The following is a 20,505-nucleotide window of genomic DNA, read 5'->3' as shown; positions in this document are numbered from 1 at the left end:
TACAGGAAAATCCTTCCTGACCCGAACAAGATAGAATATAAATGTCATCCTAAAATACAGAGATGGCTAGGTCTTTCATAGTATAGTTGCTAATAATCAGGTTGAATAATCCATAATAGTAGGACTTAGAATATACAGTATAAAGATTTTATCAAAGATCATATTGATTATACATAATGCTTGTAAGTGGGAAAATGAACATAAAGTGCTTAGCACATAATGAATGTCAGCTATTACTTTGATTGTATACCAGAGAAAAAGATGAATATATACCAAAAAAAGGTGTTTATGATTAGCTAAGAACCCTGTTATGGATCCATTTTACAAATATTTCTAAGTATATACTGCGTTTGCTGACTTTTGCTGACCGTAGGCAAAATGTGATTCTCATCTATAAAATAATGAGTGGAATTAATACTGTTTTGAGGTCTGTGTATGTATGTGTGTTTCAGCTTCTATAAAAATTTTTTAAGGGGCACCTGGGTGGCTTAGTGGGTTAAGCGTCTGCCTTTGACTAGGGTCATTATCCCAGGGTCCTGGGATCGAGCCCCACGTCAGGCTTCCTGCTCAGCGGAGAGCCTGCTTCTCCCTCTCCCTCGCCCTCTGCCTGCCACCCTGCCTATCTGTGCTCTCTCTCTCTGTCTCTGTCAAAGAAATAAATAAAATCTGTAAAAAAAATTTTTTAGTAAAATTTTTGCAAATATAATTTTAAAGCAACTTAATACATAAGCAAATAAAAACAGAGCTCTTTAGCTGAAAGGGGAAAAGGAATGTCATTACTCTGAGACACCTTCATAGAATCCATGAAAAATGAAGCACAGTTAACTAACCACTTAACTAGAAGATCCATAATGTTTCATTCCACTTTAAAAACTGTAATTCTTTAATACTGCTTTGAGTTGGAATTTACTGTCTTGTAATGAATTTTAATTGTATAACTTTTATGTGTTTTGAAGTTATGGAAATCTAAGAGAATTCAGAATATATGAGTGATTGTTGAGAACTATGGTCCATATACTATAGTGATTAAGAGTACAACCTCTCGAGTTATAGCATCTAGATTTTCCCAGTATTGCTATTTATTAGCTATATGATCCATAGCAAGATGCTTAATCTTCCCATGCTTTAGAATCTTCATTTGTAAAATGGTGACACAGATAGGCTTATCATTGGATGATAAAGAAGATTAAGTGAGATAATAAATATGAAATGCTTAATATATAATGAATTTCAATTATTATCTTGATTATAGATCCAAACAATGAACATTTAAGGAAAAAATGCATATGATTGGATAGGAACTCTGGTAAAGAGTTCAGTTTACTAATATTTCTAATTTTTCTCTGTGTCCTTCAAGTTAATTATTATATCAGTATAAAACAGGCTGAAGTAAAGTTTATAATTTTCATGTTAATACCATAAAAAGTTTGACTATTTCTATTGTAATTTTTCCCATTTTATCTGATTTTTGTGATGACGTGTTGATGACTTTTTATTAGTCAGTGCAGTGAAGAGCATAGTAGTTCCTGTAGTCATCATATACTGGGGGGGTAAAAAACAGTAAAATATGGTGACCCAAACTGATTGATTTTAATGTTTTTACATACAAAAATTATTATATTCACTTGCTTCTCAAAAAGTGCCATATTCTTATTTATAATACAATAAGAAAATTTATTGTGTTGGTGGAAAAAAAGCTTTAACTATAATATATATTGTTAGGCAGCTAAAATTTTAGAATTTCTGTTGTGTCTGTTTTTGATTTCTTGCTTTGTTTTTAACTTAAACTTTGGATGGAACATGAATTTTAGAAAAGTGCCTTCTTTAGCAAAACTCATTTCACAACTGACTAGCAAGCCTTTAAAGGAGCAAAGGTTTATTCCATTTTAATTAAGCCTGCAAAACTTTCAGGCTCCTGAGGTTTATAACTAAGCTCTCATATTTGCCAAATTGGGCAAGAAACTTGAGAACAAATTTTATGATATATTATAGCTTCAGTTTTAGTTCAGCAGGAAACCAACTTTCCTTAAAGTGTGCCAACATTTTGTTTTTTTCCTTTTGACCCTACTCAGGAAGTGGTGTAAATGAGCATTTATATTAAAATTATGAAAAGCAGGAAATTTGTCTTAAATCAACAGGTTGATTTGAGTGTCTGCTAAATATGGGATGAAAATTATGTATTAATCAAAATTATTACACTCATTGCAAAAAAATTAAAAGTGGGAAATATCTTTTGGGAATTAATAAGAAAGAATCCAAACTTTTTTCAATTTCAGATGGTTTTGTAGCATCATTGTTTATATGTATTTTCATTTATTTCAGAGAGACATTCAGATTTATAATTTTGAGGGACTCTATAAAGAAAGGGAATATAAAATCCAAATAAAATATTAGGTAATGGATCTTTGAAAGGAATAAGGTGAATGTCATAGTCTTCTTCCTCCATATGTAGGTTAGAAATGACTCTTTAAGATACATAGAATAAAATTGTTGAATTGAAATAGAAAATAATCCATCATTTAATATTTATGCTAATAAATACAAAAATACTATATAAGTAAAGTTTTATTTTGCCTTTAATTTTGGATGGATATTTTATCAAGATCTAGACTTTTAGATTTCCAGTTTTCCCTCAGCATATTAATCAAAGCTTTCCATTGTCTTCTGGATTCCATAGTTTATGTTAAATACTCAGCTATAAGTTTTACTGTTTTTCCTTTGAAGATGAGGTGTCCTTTTTCTCTTCCTGGTTATTTTTAAGATTTTCTTATCTTTTATTTTCAACAGTTTGGCTGCTCATGTCATTTTATTTTACTTTTTCCAGTGTGGGTTGGTTGAGTCAGTGAATTAGTGTATTGAATCAGTTTTGGAATAATCTCAGCTGTTTGAAAATACTGCTTTTGCCCCATTCTCTCTCTCCTCAACTACAGTTATATTGAGCTGTTTGATTCCCATGTTTCTTTTGCTCTGTTCTTTTCACGTATGTGTTTTTCCTCTTTCCTTCAGTTTGGATATTTTTTGCTGATCACTTCAAGTTCACAAGTCCTGTTTTTCTGTGTTGAGTCAGCTATAAAACTCATCCACTGATTTCCTAATTTCAGATACTGTGTTTCTCAATTCTAAAATTACTGTTTAATTATTTTTTATAGATTTTAATTCTTTGCTGAAATTTTCCTTCTTTCATCCACTGTGAACATTTTTCTGTATCTTCAACTTATGTTAAATAAATTTTTTTGAAAGTTTAAGTTTTCTTAAAGTCCTTGTCCTCTGATTCTGTATCATCTGTGGGTCAGTATCTATCTACCTATCTAGCTAGCTAGCTATCTAGCTAGCTAGCTAGCTAGCTATATAGCTATCTAGCTATCTGTGTATGTGTGTGTACATAATATACATATATATAAAATATATAATTTTTTCTCTTGGTTATTGGTCACATTTTGGGTCCTTTTGCATACTTTGTAATTTTTGTTATATACCAGTATTGTTTATTATAGGATCAAAGAAATTGATATAAATGCTATTAAGTGTTAAGTGCCAATCACTTTAACTCAGCTTCAAACTGAGCTGGGTAGAGTGAAAACTTCAGATATACTTAGTCTACCTCTCGTCTTAAATGTCTTTATGGGTAAAACTTGTGTTGCAGATATTCTGATGTGACTTTGTTCTTATGTGTTGTGGAATTGTGAGAAGTTTTACTATATCTCTTGAGTTCTGCCCCCTTTTACTAACCCCTCCTGCCCCCCTTGCTTTTGGTTGAGAGCAAATGTTTTTCTTAGGGGAGATCTGCTGAAATTCTACACTGAAAGTGGTAGGCTCCACTTACTGTAGTGTGACTTTGACTCCTAATCACCATAGCACTATAGAAAACATTATTTGCCCTCTGGCCCATTTTTTCCTCCTCGTTCCAAATCCTCTTGTGCTGTCCAACCCTCAGCAAATCTTCCAGCAGAAAATGGTTTTCATAGGATTTCTTAGGGTTCCATAGGATTTCATTCTGTCATGCCAGCCTGTGAACCATCAAGAACTATGCTGGTTTTTCTTTTCTCTAGTAGTGTCCCTCTTTCTGGCTCTTAGCTCGTAAGTGGCAAATTCTTCTGGAAATGAAAACAATAGGAGGCTTAGCTTTTCTCCTAGTTTATTCTTATTAGCTCACATTGCTGTCTTATATCTTTAAAAATATGATTTGAGGGGACAGCTAATCTTTTTTTTTCTAGTTGTTGAAGCAGTGACTTGCCACTATGTGCTGGTAACATAGTCTTATAAAAGTAAGAACAAAATTTAAACCCATGTGTTTAGTCTTTTATATGTTGGATTTATATAAAGTTTGTATGTTTAGATTATTGGCTTGTTATTGAATATTAATATTTGTTGCTAAATCTATTAGGCCCAGAAATTGATTACCGTTGATCTTTGAAAAAATCCTATCCATAGAGCCAGCCAATTAAAAATTCCATTTTGTCAGTAGTAATTGAAATAAAATGGAAGCAAAAATTAATTTTCTTTTTCTCTCCCCCTTTCCTGTTTAGTGAGTGATAGTTGCTTCAGGAATCTTGCAGAAGATCGCAGTGGGATAAATCTCAAAGATCTCGTACAAGATCCTTCTTTGTGAGTATTTGGTTTTCAGTACTAAGCATAATTTAAAATTTTATAGTTAGTGTGACTTTTTCAAAAGAGTTGTAAATGAGAACTAATTTAATGTTGAGTAAGTTTTTCTTTTCTAACAATTTGTGTTGCATATAGTGAAGGACATCCAACAGTTTCAATAGAAGTGAAGGTATAGAATAGTTTCTTTTTAGAAATATAAGAGATATTAGAAGAAGAGATAGCATTATGATTAATGATCAACTTTCAAAGAGTCTTTATTAATGGTTGATGATATCTTGCCAATGTGGCAGTAGATACTGGGTAGGGAAGATGATGAGTAATTCATTTGCTGGGAAAGGTGCAATTAAATTTGCTCGCATCAATTTTAAACTTTTTTTTTTTGGATAATTTGTAATACTTATAAGTACAATTATAAATATAAAGTATTTATAATATACTTGAATATTTAGAATATATTTAATATTTTATGTTAGAAAGCCATTGAAGGAAAAATTTTTGAAGTGTTTTATAGGTTTCAATTTTTAATGTTCTTACTAATGTCATTTTCTATTTTCATTTTATGAATTAATTTTTTACAATTTTATATTTACTGTAAATTATGCATCCTATCTTCTATATGAACATACCTTCTGGTAGGATCACCTTTATTAAAAAAAAAAAAATCAAGACTAGTTAAGCCTTATGCAGCGGAGAAAAGAAAATGGAGTGCTGGCAGGTGCTTTCTTTAATGATGTATGTAATGCGTTCAGTAAAACAGAACAGGAAATCAGTCTTTCTTTTTTTTAATTTTTTTTTTTTTTAAGATTTTATTTATTTGCGAGAGAGAGAATGAGAGACAGCATGAGAGGGAGGAGGGTCAGAGGGAGAAGCAGACTCCCTGCTGAGCAGGGAGCCTGATGTGGGACTCGATCCCAGGACTCCAGGATCATGACCTGAGCCGAAGGCAGACGCTTAACCAGCTGAGCCACCCAGGCGCCCAGAAATCAGTCTTTCATATCATATATAATGTACACTCCCACAAGTTTTACTAGTAATTGAGTGTTTTGTGAGGAATAAAGCACAAGCATGTGTCAAATCTGGAGGATATTGATTCTTTAATGATTTCCCAGTCATTTAAAAAAAATATAGTCACAAGATACAGAATCTTGAAAATGAATCTTAAAATTTATAATGTAATGAATTTAGAAATGAGCTTCTAAACTCAATTCTCAATTTTTTTTTATTAATCTGTTTCTCTTTTTCTCACTCAAAAGGAATGTCAGTATTCTTTCTCCATGATCTTTATGCTACTGAAAATTGACAGTTGTCCTTTCAGTCCTATAAATATTTAATCAAGAATATAACTATTCTTTATTTTGATGTAAATATTCCCAGTAAATTAATGTCAAATAACATTTATTTGCATGAAGAATTCTGTTTTCCTTATAGATATAGGAGGAAACTTTATAATTGTTTTTGAAAGATTTCATCCATCTGAATGAATAACAAATTATTCCATTGTATTATTTGAAGGTATATTTTTGGTCACAATAGTATTATTTATCTGTATTGCGTAGTCTTTGTGGAAAGAATGTGCTCATCTAGACATTAATGATATAAAAGCTATGGAGAATTATACTTAAATAATTGATGATAACAATGAATTATAGTGTTTTCAGAGAATTTGGTACTTCTTCCAAGAATGTGGAATAATCATCATGCAAACTCGTACTAAATTTTAAATTTAATCTTAGTATTCTAAGAGAAATTTATCTGAGATCACTACGGCATGGGTTGGAGAAAATAATTCTGTCTCTGTTTTGAAATAGCAGATATCTTACCTTAGCATCATTCTCTTAACTTGGCATTAGTTTCTTGACATTAGTCTTGAAAATAAGAATTTAGTGAGAATTCATTTTGCCTTTGCCACTTGGAAAGAACTTTTTTTTTATTAATAGTCAAAATGTACTATTAATGACTTTAATTCATATTTTAGCAATATATTTCTTCCTTAGCAAAATTCTTAAAGGAAGGAAATGCCTAGTGTAGAAATTAATGTATTTTTTTCAGTTGTTATGATGGGAAATATTTTATTCTGAGTTATTCTATAACAATATTCACTTAGTACATACCTCATGGGTACAGATTTTTTTCTTAAAGACATTTACCTCTCTTCTGTCCCAAACTCCTGACAAAAATCTTTACTATTTGTTCATTGATTCATGTATACTACATGGTTCTATATGGCGTTGAATTGTTTATGTTGCAACATTGAGTTGAAAATATGTCAAAAATAATGTCTTTACAGTAAAAAAATCTCCTGCTTAAAAAAATCACTGGCATTTGGTAAATACTCCAGATTCCTGAACTGCTAATGCTGAAAGGAATTGATGTGTAAAGAAAAACTAAGTATTACAATCACTAAGGCTATTCAAAAGGAAGAGGATAAAGAGGGAAGGAAAAAAGAAGTGAAGAGAACCCAGGCTATCTGGTCAATATTGACACTTGGAGCAGTTTATAGTATGTCATAGTTGGATAAATGAGCATGTATGGAATTTCTGTGGGCAAAGTAGAAAAATAAAACCAAATCAAATGTGGTATGTGTGTCTGTATGAGTGTCTGTCTATAAATGAATGAATGAAGTTTTAAGGGTTTATTGCCTCAGAGGAGAATGAAAAAGCAGAACAAAAAGTGATACTTTTAAATCTGTGTCGAGCTAATGGAGTAATGTGATAGGCCTTCTGTCATTTATCTAGTTAGTCTGTGTAAACTACACTCGCCAAGATTTTGCTTCCATTGTATGGTAGAACTAATTGGGCTTGAATGAACTGAGTGATCTATGTTATAAGAACATGATGGAGGGATGCCATGAGAGAAAAAGATGAGAAAGTTGTGAATCCCTAAGAAAGACGTTCTGGCCTTACTGCTTTTGAGCTGTTTCAATAATGAGAGCAGAATGTGACTTGTGGGAAGATTGAGGTAAAGGGGATACTTGAGAAGCTCTCTTCTTTGGTAGTTATTCTGGGAATAATTTTTTCTATCACAATCCTGCAGGTGTTAAGTGTAAGACCAAATAGAGGATCTTGACCTTCATTTCTTGCTGATGAATGTGTCTGAGGATTTGTTTGAATTAGTAATTTGCATGCATATTAAATTTCAAAATGAACAATTTTATCTGTTTTAAAAGCTCATCTTATGTTTATGATTTTAAGTATTTTAAGATTGATTTCCTCTGCTATATGTATAATTTGTTCTGTTGTGTTGTAAGACCTCTTGTTTTACTGTGGTTTCTCAATGGCACATTGAAAAGCATTGTCAAATTTAACTTGATGTTTCACCGTATTAGAAACACATCCAATGTGATAGATACTTTTCATACATAAAGGAAGTTATTCTTAGCATGATATAATTAATTTTTTTCTCTTTAAGTTGAGGGATGCATGATATTTAAGTTATAAAAAATCATTTATGCTGCTTCTTGTTATTTATGCTAAAGAGATGACTTATTACATGCAAATTATATACTGTATATAATGTTAAGTTATATTCAGTTGTGTTCTTTGTAGAGGTAATTCTCAAAAATACTTTTAAATCCCCATTGATTGTGTGCTGAAGATGAAAGATAAAACATATTACCATATTTATACTTTAGATTTCCTATTGCTTACTTATACACTATTTAACACAAATAATTATTTGAACTCAGAAACATTTATAGAAATTATTGAAGCTGTTTAAGAATCAAAAGAGGAAAAATAAGAATGAAAAGGGCTAACATAATTGAACACCTGTTTGTACTATTCATTGTGTTGATGCCGATGATGTGTGTGGTATAGGTGGGTATGTCTTGTTTAATTTGCAGAAGCCCTTAAAGTTTAGGACCATCCTAGATATGTGTTACGTAAGTGAGTTATAGGAAGAGTAGTTTAATTCATAGCAGAATTGGATATCTCTTGACACTAGAAATATAATTTATAATCCAGGGTACTAGTAATTTTCTTTATAGTCAAACAGGGAAAGTTTATATTCTTTGAGAATTTTGTACAGCATGACAAATATGTCAGTCTTCTTTTTTTTCCCTTTATGGTACTCAGCATTTTTTCAATTGTTTCAGTGATATATAGATTTTGAAAAGATACTACCAATTTATAACCTCTTGTGATTTGTAAAAAAGTATGATTCAATGAAATAGATCTTAATTCTGAATCCTGAATAAATTATGTTATGGATCAAGAAATACTTTTTTCTTATCAGTATTCTTGGTATTTCTTTTAATTGTCATAAAATAAAAATAACATAAAATTTACCATCTCAACCAGTTTTAAGTGTACAGTTCAGTAATGTTAAGTATATATGCACTATTATGCAATCAGTCCCTAGAAATTTTTCATCTTAACGGAACTGCAATGCTATACTTGTTAAACAATAACTCCCCATCCCTCCTCCAGCCTTTGGCAACTACTATTGTACTTTCTGTTTCTATGATTTTGACTTTTGTAGAAATCTCATGTAAATAGAATCATGCAGTATTTGTCTTTTTGTGACTGGTTTATTTCACTTAGCATAATAGTCCCAAGGGAATTCTCCCATGTTGTAGCATGTGTAAGAATTTCCTTTTTAAAGCTTAATTATATTCCATTATTTCATTATATGTTCCATTAATCGATATATTTACACCATATTTTGTTTATTCATCCATCAGTGGACACAGGATTGCTTCTAACCTTTGTCTATTGTGAATAATACTGCTATGAACATGGATGTGCAAATACCTCTTTGAGACCCTGCTTTCAATTCTTTTGGTTGTATACACAGGAGCAGAATTGCTGTATCATATGGTAAATCAACTTTAATTTTTGAAGAAATGCCATACTTTTTTTTCCATAGTGACTGCACCATTTTATATTCCCACCAACAGTGCAGAAGGGTTCCAATTTCTTGACTTCCTCACCAACACTCATTATTTTCTGTTTGTTTGTGGTTTTTGTTGTTGTTGATATGCCATTCTAATGGGTGTGATGTGATACGTTCTTGGTATTTTTAATTGAACTTCACTTACTTCTTTACATTTTGTCTTTTTAATGACTTCAGTGCAACTCATCTAGAGAATAAAGAAAAATGTTAAGAACTTTGGCATATTGTGCAGTAAACTGTATAAAACCTGTTACTTATTTCCTTTCATTATCATTAAGGAGATTATGAATCATGTCCATAGTAATTTTGTAACAATAACATTTTAATCAATTCATTTCCCTTATACTGTATTCTATTACTTGCCTTGTATTACTACAGTTCTTGTTATACCTCATCAGTGAAGAATTGCTTTTGTGTAAAAAAAAATTACTTTTTTAGTTAGATAATGCCACATTGGAAATGCAGCATAGTAATTAAAAAATAATAACAATGTGCTAGTTGAAATGTATTTTGATATTATAGATGATTAGTGCTTAATAACAGCATTTCATAGATAAAATTGAACAGAATAGTTGTATCTGATTGTAAATTCCTTAGACATGAAAATTTTACTTACCTTAATGTACTTCTTTACAAACCTTAACCATTTTTGGTGGAAACTTCTTTTCATGGTTCTGAAACATAGCCGTGTCCCCCTGAATATACTTGACTTCACACTACAATCAGATTGAGTGATATTTTGGTCCTCTGGATCATGACATTAAATGTGAAGGAAAGACAGGATTGCCGTCTGGAAAGCAATCATATCTAAATATAGCCTGTACTTATCTGCTGGTGTTAAGACAGGTTGCTATGGTGAATTGAATTTCTTAAAAATGCCAGTCAGCAGAGGATAAACAGTGGATTTTGAAGTGGTTATTTTCCATAGAGCTATACATTCTCATACTGCATGTTCAGGTAGATTAGAATTTAATTACTATTTTTTATGGTCTATTTATTAAATTTCAGTTTTAGAGTATCTCTGAGACGTTTAATGTTTATTAAACAAAATACAAGGATTTTTATATTGTTATTCTTTGTTTCTCTGAAGATACATTCATTTGGTGTGAAAATGCCTTTTTTAATGGCAGCTGTTTAACAATTATTGATCATTCATTTTGCTATGCTTACAATAGTTCTGCTGAATCTAAGACAGCAACCAAAATTATCTTTGTAATTTTATCTCTAAATGTAAGTTATTATCATTTTTAATCAGGTTCTTTTTTGGATTATATATTTATTAGTCTGTAAATTATATATTGGGACAACACAGCTTAATCTAGGCTTGTAGTACAATATTATAGTACTATGTTCTATGTCAGAACTGCAAATCCAAAGACTTTGGATTTTTACTTTGTTTTTAGAAGACTTTCCCTAATTTCTATCATTCCATATATTCCTGAGAATGTATGTTTAATTTTTTTTGTGGGTTCATTCATTTTATAATTTATTAATCAAAAAGCACTACTAGATGCTTATATTAAGTTCTTCAGAATTATGTTTAACAGACATTATTCTTGTAGTCAAGTACCATATGATTGAAGATGGACAATATCTGAGTTGTCCACCTGACGCATATAGATGACCAATATAGTATTAGAATTTTTTTTTAAGATTTCATTTATTTATTCATTTATTTTTAGAGTGAGAGAGTGAGCAAGAGGAGGGGCCAGAGGGAGAGGGAGAGAGAGAATTTCCAGCAGACTCCACACTGAGCGTGGAGCCTGATGTAGGTCTCCATATCATGACCTGAGCTGAAATCAAGAGTTGGACACTTAACTGAGTGAGCCACCTAGATGCCCCCAATATTAGAATTTTTAAATGAAATAAATAATGTTTCATTTTATTTAGTGGATTCTCTTATTTTCATTGTATAGAAACCTAAGTCAAACTAACTTAAAAAGCAAAATTGGACTTGATAGGCTTATGTAACTATGTACTTCTCATGGAATCAGGAAAGCTTAAAAACCAGGTCAGGTACGGAAACCCCAAAGAATAGATTTAAGGTGTTTGTGCAACTGAGTTTGTCACCCTTTGCCATCATCTCTTTTGGTCTTTCTTTAGTCTCACTTATGGCAATCAGACTTTCTCCATGAAACCAGGAAGATGGCTGCTAACTTACTCCAATTTACTTTCCTCTAGCTCCATGATCTCTTTTCACTTCCAGTTCTGAAATGTAAAATCCCAAGAAAGAGTTCTGGCTCTGATAATCTGGTTAATTTGGTCATGTGACATCAACCAATCACTGTGGCAGTATGTCTTGGTTGATCAGTCATGGAACGGATACCTGTGGCCAGAATGGTAGGATACTCTAATTAAATGAGAGAGAAGGCAGTCTCAGAAAAAAAGAGTGGTTAAACTAAGAGAGGTCTACTGTACTGATTTTCAGTTGTTAATTTAAAAAAGAATATATACATTGTCAAAAATTGTTATTTTTTAAAAATGGAACATTTTGCTTGCCTGCACAAAGTATCTCAATTAGATATTGGTAGTATATCTGTAGTAATTGTATTTATTTATTTACTTTTTTTTATTAACATATAATGTATTATTTGTTTCAGGGATGTAGGTCTATGATTAATCAGTCTTATATAATACCCATTGCTCATTACAACACCTACCTTTGCCCATATCCATCTCTGAGTTACCCCATCCCTCCACCCACCCCCCCCTCCAGCAATCCTCAGTTTGTTTCCTAAGATTTAAGAGTCTCTGGTTTCGTCTTGTTTCAATTTTTCCTCTCTTTCCCTATGATCCTCTGCCTTGTTTCTTAAATTCCACATATCACTGAAATCATATGATAATTGTCTTTCTCTGATTGACTTATTTCGCTTAGCATAATACTCTCTAGTTCCATCCATGATGTTGCAAATGGGAAGAATTCATTCTTTTTTTTTGATGGCTGCCTAATAGTCCATTATATATATATATATATACATACACACACCATATCTTTATCCATTCATCTATAGATGGACACTTGGGCTCTTTCCATTGTTTGGTGATTGTGGACATTGCTGCTATCAACATTGGGGTGCAGGTGCCCGTTCAGATCACTACATTTGTATCTTTGGGGTAAATACCCAGTAGTGCAATTGCTGGGTTGTAGGGTAACTCCGTTTTCAAATTTTTGAGCAACTTCCATACTGTTTTTCAGAGTGGCTGCACTAGCTTGCATTCCCACCAACAGTGTAAGAGGGTTCCCCTTTCTCCACATCCTCACTGACATCTGTCATTTCCCAACTTGTTAATTTTAACCATTCTGACTGGTGTGATGTGGAATCTCATTGTGGTTTTAATTTGTATTTCCCTGATGCTGTGTGGTGTTGAGCACTTTATCGTGTGTCTGTTGGTCATCTGGATGTCTTCTTTGTAGAAATGTCTGTTCATGTCTTCTGCCCATTTCTTGATTGGATTATTTGTTCTTTGGGTGTTGAGTTTTAAAAATTCTTTATAGATCTTGGATACAAGCCCTTTATCTGATAAGTCATTTGCAAATATCTTCTCCCATTCTGTCGGTTGTCGGTTGGTTTTGTTGACTGTTTCTTTTGCTTTGCAAAAGCTTTTTATATTGATGAAGTCCCAATACCTCATTTTCGCCTTTTTTTCCCTTGCCTATGGAGACATGTCTAGCCAGAAGTTGTTGTGGCTGAGGTCGAAGAGGTTGCTGCCTGTGTTCTCCTCTAGGGTTTTGATGGTTTCGTGTCACACATTTAAGTCTTTCATCCATTTGGAGTCTATTTTTGTGTGTGATGTAAGGAAATGGTCCAGTTTCATTCTTCTGTATGTGGCTGTCCAATTTTCTAACACCATTTGTTGAAGAGAATGTCTTTTTTCCATTAGATATTCTTTCCTGCTTTGTCAAAGATTAGTTGACCATAGAGTGGAGGGTCCATTTCTGGGTTCTCTATTCTGTTCCTTTGATTTGTGGGTCTGTTTGTGTGCCAGTACCATACTGTCTTGATGATTATAGGTTTGTAATAGAGCTTGAAGTCCAGAATTGTCATGCCACCAGTTTTGGATTTTTTTTCTTTCAACATTCCTTTGGCTACTTGGGGTCTTTTCTGGTTCCATACAAATTTTAGGATTATTTGTTCCAGTTCTGTGAAAAAACTTTATGGTATTTTGATAAGGATTGCATTGAATGTGTAGATTGCTCTAGATAGCATAAACATTTTAACAATATTTGTTCTTCCAATCCATGTACATGGAACATTTTTCCATTTCTTTGTGTCTTCCTCAATTTCTTTCATGAGTGTTGTAGAGTTTTCTGAGTACAGATCCTTTGTCTCTTTTGTTAGATTTATTCCTAGGTATCTTATGGTTTTGGGTGCAGTTCTAAATAGGATCAACTCCTTAATTTCTCTTTCTTCTGTTTCATTGTTGGTGTATAGAACTGCAACAGACAAATAGATTTAAAATCCTGCCATGTTGCTGAATTCCTGGATGAGTTCTAGGAATTTTGGGGTGGAGTCTTTTGGGTTTTCCACATAGAGTATCATGTCATCTGCAAAGAGTGAGAGTTTTTCTTTGCCAATTTGGATGCGTTTTATTTCTTTTTGTTGTCTGATTGCTGAGGCTAAGACTTCCAGTACTATGTTGAACAGCAGCGGTGATGGACATCCCTGCCGTATTCCTGACCTTAGCGGAAAAGCTCTCAGTTTTTCCCCATTGAGAATGATATTCGCTGTGGGCTTTTCATATATGGCTCTTAGATATTGAGGTGTGTACCCTCTATTCCTACACTGTGACGAGTTTCAATCAAGAAAGGATGATGTACTTTGTCAAATGCTTTTTCTTCAACTATTGAGAGGATCATACGATTCTTGTCCTTTCCTTTATTTATGTAGTGTACCACATTGATTTGTGGATATTGAACCAACCTTGCAGCCTAGGAATAAATCCCACTTGGTCGTGGGGAATAATCCTTTTAATGCACTATTGGATCCTTTTGGCTAGTATTTTGGTGAAAATTTTTGCATCCATGTTCATCAGGAATACTGGTGTATAATTCCTTTTGGTGGGGTCTTTGTCTGGTTTTAGGATTAAGGTAGTGCTGGCCTTATATAAAGAGTTTGGAAGTTTTCCTCCATTTCAATTTTTTGAAACACCTTCAGAAGAATAGGTATTAATTCTTCTTTAAATGTTTGGTAGAATTCCCCTGGAAAGCCATCTGGCCTTGGACTCATGCTTGTTGGGAGATTTTTGATTACTGCTTCAATTTCCTTGCTGGTTATGGGTCTGTTCAGGTTTTCTGTTTCCTCCTGGTTCAGTTTTGGTAGTTTATACATCTCTAGGAATGCATCCATTTCTTCCCGATTGCCTAAATTGTTGGCATATAGTTGCACATAATATGTTCTTATAATTGTTTGTATTTCTTCGGTGTTGGTTGTGGACTCTCCTCTTTCATTCATGATTTTATTTATTTGGGTCCTTTCTCTTTTCTTTTTGATAAGTCTGGCCAGGGATTTGTCAGTCTTACTAATTCTTTCAAAGAACCAGCTCCTAGTTTCGTTGATCTGTTCTACTGTTCTTCTGGTTTCTATTTCATTGATTTCTGCTCTAATCTTTATTATTTCTCTTCTCCTGCTGGGTCTAGGCTTTATTTGCTGTTCTTTCTCCAACTCCTTTAGGTGTAGGGTTAAGTTGTGTATTTGAGTCCTTTCTTTTTCTTTAGAAAGGCTGTAGTGCTATATACATCCCTCTTAGGACCGCCTTTGCTGCATCCCAAAGATTTTGAACAGTTGTGTTTTCATTTTCATATGTTTCCATGAATTTTTAAATTCTTCTTTAGTTTCCTGGTTGACCCATTCATTCTTTAGTAGGATGCTCTTTAACCTCCACATATTTGAGATCTTTCCAACTTTCCTCTTGTGATTGAGTTCCGGTTTCAAAGCATTGTGGTTGGAAAATATGCAGGGAATGATCCCAGTATTTTGGTACCAGTTGAGACCTACTTTGTGACCTAGGATGTGATCTATTCTGGAGAATGTTCCATGGGCACTAGAGAAGAATGTGTATTCTGTTGCTTTGGGATGTAATATTCTGAATATATCTGTGAAGTCCATTTGGTCCAGTGTGTAATTCATTTATTTATTTTTTTCATGATGAGATTTTTTTTTTTCAAATTTTTATTGAAATTCCACTTAGTGCACATAACAGTGTAATATTGGTTTCAGGGGTAGAATTTAGTGATTTATCACTTCCCTACAACACCCAGGGGTTGGGGTGTTGTAATGCCCATTACATTGGGCCATTCCCCATCCATCCCATTCCTCCACCGACCTCCCTCCACTAATATGAGGAAATTGAATATACAGTCCTCGTAAGGGAAAACAACTGTAAACCATGTGAACTATACCCTATGAAGGGTCAAATTTGGTCCCGCGCTAACAGCAGAACGATTTATTTTTTTTAAAGAGATACTCGTTGGTTGGTAATTAGAAAAACATTTCCCTGTGGAAGCCCTGGTGATTTTTTTTTTTTAGTTTCATTTATTTATTTATTTATTGAATTTTATTACGTTAGTCAACATACAATACATCATTGGTTTTTGATGTGGTGATCCACGATCCATTGTTTTCGTATAACACTCAGTACTCCATGCAGTATGTGCCCTCCTTAATACCCATCACCAGGCTAACCAATCCCCCCTTCCCCCTCCCCTCTAAAACCCTGTTTGTTTCTCAGAGTCCATAGTCTCTCATGGTTCATTTCTCCCTCCAGTTCCACCCCCCATTTTTCCCTTCCTTCTCCTAATGTCCTCCATGCTATTCCTTATGTTCCATAAATAAGTGAAACCATATGATAATTGACTTTCTCTGCTTGACTTATTTTACTTAGCATAATCTCCTCCAGTCCCATCCATGTTGATGTAAAAGTTGGGTATTCATCTTTCCTGATGGCTGAGTAATATTCCATTGTCTATATGGGCCACATCTTCTTTATCCATTCATCTGTTGAAGGGCATCTCGGCTCTTTCCATAGTTTGGCTATTCCGGACATTGCTGCTATGAACATTGGGGTGCATATGGCCCTTCTTTTCACTACATCTGTGTCTTTGGGGTAAATACCCAGAGTGCAATTGCTGGGTCATAGGGTAGCTCTATTTTTAAATTTTTGAGGAACCTCCACACTGTTTTCCAAAGTGGCTGTACCAACTTGCATTCCCACCAACAGTGTAAGAGGGTTCCCCTTTCTCCACAACCTCTCCAGCATTTGTTGTTTCTTTCCCTGTCCATTTTTGCCATTCTAACTGGTGTAAGGTGGTCTCTCAATGTGGTTTTGATTTGGATTTCCCTGATGGCTAATGATGATGAACATTTTTCATGTGTCTCTGAGCCATTTGTATGTTTTCTTCAGAGAAGTGTCTTTTCATATCTTCTGCCCACTTTTTGACTTGATTATTTGTTTTTTGTTTGTTGAGTTTGAGAAGTTCTGCATAGATTTTGGATACCAGCCCTTAATATGTAGTGTCATTTGCAATTATCTTCTCCCATTCTGTGGGTTGCTCTTTGTTTTGTTGACTGTTTCCTTTGCTGTGCAGAAGCTTTTTATTTTGATGAAGTCCCCAAAGTTCATTTTCTTTTGTCTGACATTATTCTGATATTCCTCCCTCTGTACGTAAGGAATCTCTTCCCCCTAACTGCCCTTAAGATGGTTTCCTTGTTTCTAAGATTTGCAAGTTTTACTATTACATGCCGGGGTGTTGGCCTGTTTTCCTTGATCTTAGGAGGGGTCCTCTCTGCCTCTAGGACTCGAATGTTTGTTTCATTCCCCAGATTAGGGAAGTTCTCAGCTACGATTTGTTCAAATACATCTTCTAGTCCTCTCTCTCTCTCCACTCCCTCCAGGATTCCAATTATTCTGACATTGGAACGCTTCATGGTGTCACTTATTTCTCTGATTCTATTTTTATGGATTCTGAGTTGTTTTTCCCCGGCCTCCTCTTTTCCCTTTTTATCTATTATATTGTCTTCCAGGTCGGTTATTCGCTCTTCTGCCTCAGTTACCCTAGCTTTTAGATTATCTAGATTGGATTGGATCCCATTGATAGCATTTTTAAGTTGTGCCAATTCACCTTTTATTTCTGCCCTTAGAGACTCTATGTTGCCATTAATTGATTTCTCCATTCTAGCCATTGTCTTCACAATTGCTAGCCTGAATTCCATCTTCGACATCTTGGTTATATCTGCATCCATTTGTAAATCTGCAGCAGAAGTCATAATCTCTGAGTCTTTTCTATTTTGGGGGTTCCTCCTCCTAGTCATTCTGTTGATGGGTGTTTGAGGGAATGTATAGAGTCCACATTATTGACCAGAACCCAAGCAAGATGCACCTGTTTTCTTGGGACCTTAGAGTTACTGGCCTCTTGTTTTCCCAGCCTGTCTTCTGCGGGAGGGGCCTGCCGCGCTGTTACTCAGGCAACCCTGTTTGGGCGGAGTTGCTCTGCCCCCTTGTGGCGGGGGATGGGCTCAGCGGGAATCAGTCTTTGGGGCTTTTGTTCTCTTGTGGCTTTCCCTGGTGGCTTTCTGCGTCTCTTCCGTGAGTCAGAGCAGAAGAGACTGTTTCCAACCCTCTGCCTCAGAGCAGTGAGATCGCAGTTTGTTCTTCAGTGAGCTCTCCAGGCCACACCATCTCCGTTTCTGTCCGTGCTGCTATAAACTGCAGCGTCCTGGGTTGTGCGCCCCTCCGCAGTGCTCCCAGTCCTGCCTCCAGGTTGGGGCACATCTCTGCCCTTTGTGCTTCTGAAATCACCAGCCAGTCCCAGTTCGCGCGCGCATGACCCCACCACTCCGGGTTTCCGCCCTGGGGGCTGCCCTAAAGTCCTTTCCCCACTGCTACCGGTCTGTGAGTCTGTGCCCCGTCCGTAGTGCGCAAGCTTATCGCTTACCGGCGGTGTAGGATCCCCACGGCCAGGCATCTTCCTGTTGCCATTTATCCTCCGATATCTGCCCGTGGAATCACGGCTCCCTGCTTTGTACCTCAAAACCAACTGCCTGCGATATTCTGTTCATAGAGATCCAGATCTTCTTACATCTCAGGCTGGTTTTATGGGTGTTCAGAGTGGTCTGGTAGATATCCAGCTCAATCCTGAGGACCAATTGACATAGGGTCCCCTACTCCTCTGCCATCTTTCCCCCCCAGTGTGTCATTTAAAGTCTTCATTTCCTTTTTGATCTTTTGCTTAGATGATCTGTCCATTTCAGTGAGTGGGGTGTTAAAGTCCCCCATTATTATTGTATTGTTGTCAATATGTTTCTTTGCTTTTGTTATTAATTGCCTTATATAATTGGCTGCTCCCATGTTAGGGGCATAGATATTTACAATTGTTAGATCTTCTTGTTGGATAGACCCTTTAAGTAGGATATAGTGTTCTTCCTCATCTCTTATTACAGCCTTTGGTTTAATATCTAATTTGTCTGATAGAAGGATTGCCATCCCAGCTTTCTTTTGGTGTCCATTAGCATGGTAAATGGTTTTCCATCCCCTCACTTTCAATCTGGGGGTGTCTTTGGGTCTAAAGTGAGTCTCTTGCAGACAGCATATCGATGGGTCTTGTTTTTTTATCCAGTGTGATAGCCTGTGTCTTTTGATTGGGGCATTTAGCCCATTTACAATAAGGGTAACTATTGAAAGATATGAATTTAGTGCCATTGTATTGTCTGTAAGGTGACTGTTACTATATATTGTCTGTGTTCCTTTCTGGTCTATGTTGCTTTTAGGCTCTCTCTTTGCTTAGAGGACCTCTTTCAAGATTTCTTGTAGGGCTGGTTTTGTGTTTGCAAATTAGTTTTGTGGTTAGTTTTTGTTTGTCCTGGAATCTTTTTATCCCTCCTTCAATTTTCAATGACAGCCTAGCTGGATATAGTATTCTTGGCTGCATATTTTTCTCATTTAGTGCTCTGAATATATCCTGCCAGTCCTTTCTGGCCTGCCAGGTCTCTGTAGATAGGTCTGTTGCTAATCTAATGTTTCTACCATTGTAGGTTACAGATCTGTTCTTCCAAGTTGCTTTCAGGATTTTCTCTTTGTCTCTGAGTTTCGTAAGTTTTACTATTAGATGTTGGGGTGTTGACCTATTTTTATTGATTTTGAGAGGGGTTCTCTGTGCCTCCTGGATTTTGATGCCTGTTCCCTTCCCCAAATTAAGGAAGTTCTCTGCTATAATTTGCTCCAACATACCTTCTGCCCCTCTCTCTCTTTCTTCTTCTTCTGGGATCCCAATTATTCTAATGTTGTTTTGCTTTATGGTATTGCTTATCTCTCGAATTCTGCCCTCGTGATCCAGTAGTTGTTTATCTCTCTTTTTCTCAGCTTCTTTATTTTCCATCATTTGGTCTTCTATGTCACTAATTCTCTCTTCTGCCTCATTTATCCTAGCAGTTAGTGCCCCCATTTTTTATTGCACCTCATTAATAGCCTTTTTTATTTCGACTTGGTTAGGTTTTAGTTCTTTTATTTCTCCAGAAAGGGTTTCTCTAATAACTTCCATGCTCTTTTCAAGCCAAGCTAGTATCTTTAAAATCATCATTCTGAACTCTTATTTCTGATATCGTACTAATGTGTGTGTTGAGTAGGTCCCCGGCAGTCGGTACTGCCTCTTGTTTTTTTTGTTGAGGTGATTTTTTCTGTCTTGTCATTTTGTCCAGAGGAGAATAGATGAATGAGAGAACAAAATGCTAACAGGGTAACAATGTTCCCTGAAAATATACTCTAAACAAATCAGAAAAGCCCTGAAAACGGGGCAAAGAAAGGGAAATCAAGAAAAGAGAAAAAGAAAAGAAAAAGAAAAACAGAACAAAACAGAAAAACAGAATATGATCAGATATGATCAGGCTGGTGCATAGAGCAGTGCCACATACTAGATTTTGGGTGTATTTTGGTCTGTTAGAAGAAAGTGCCTCCCAAAATTTTAAAGAAAGCAAAATTTATATATGTGCAAAAATAAGGTTTAATACGATGAAG

The 20,505-nt window shown here is 34.9% G+C and overlaps 1 protein-coding gene across 5 annotated transcripts in view; it reads left to right on the top strand.

Annotated features, from left to right (window-relative positions):
• GPHN (gephyrin) overlaps positions 1 to 20,505 on the top strand; it is a 626,508-nt gene that overhangs the window by 123,836 nt on the left and 482,167 nt on the right. For all 5 annotated transcript variants that reach the window (XM_034992943.1, XM_034992941.1, XM_034992938.1 and 2 more), the window contains exon 2: positions 4,527 to 4,605. In XM_034992943.1, the coding sequence (XP_034848834.1) occupies positions 4,527 to 4,605 (79 nt within the window). The remainder of the gene's footprint in view (positions 1 to 4,526; positions 4,606 to 20,505) is intronic.

The sequence above is a fragment of the Mirounga leonina genome, unplaced genomic scaffold (assembly GCF_011800145.1).
Source record: "Mirounga leonina isolate KUSES-001 unplaced genomic scaffold, KU_Mleo_1.0 Mir_82, whole genome shotgun sequence".
Taxonomy (NCBI): domain Eukaryota; kingdom Metazoa; phylum Chordata; class Mammalia; order Carnivora; family Phocidae; genus Mirounga; species Mirounga leonina.
Note: the sequence above shows the minus strand (reverse complement) of the source record. Positions and strands in the feature narration are given on the sequence as shown.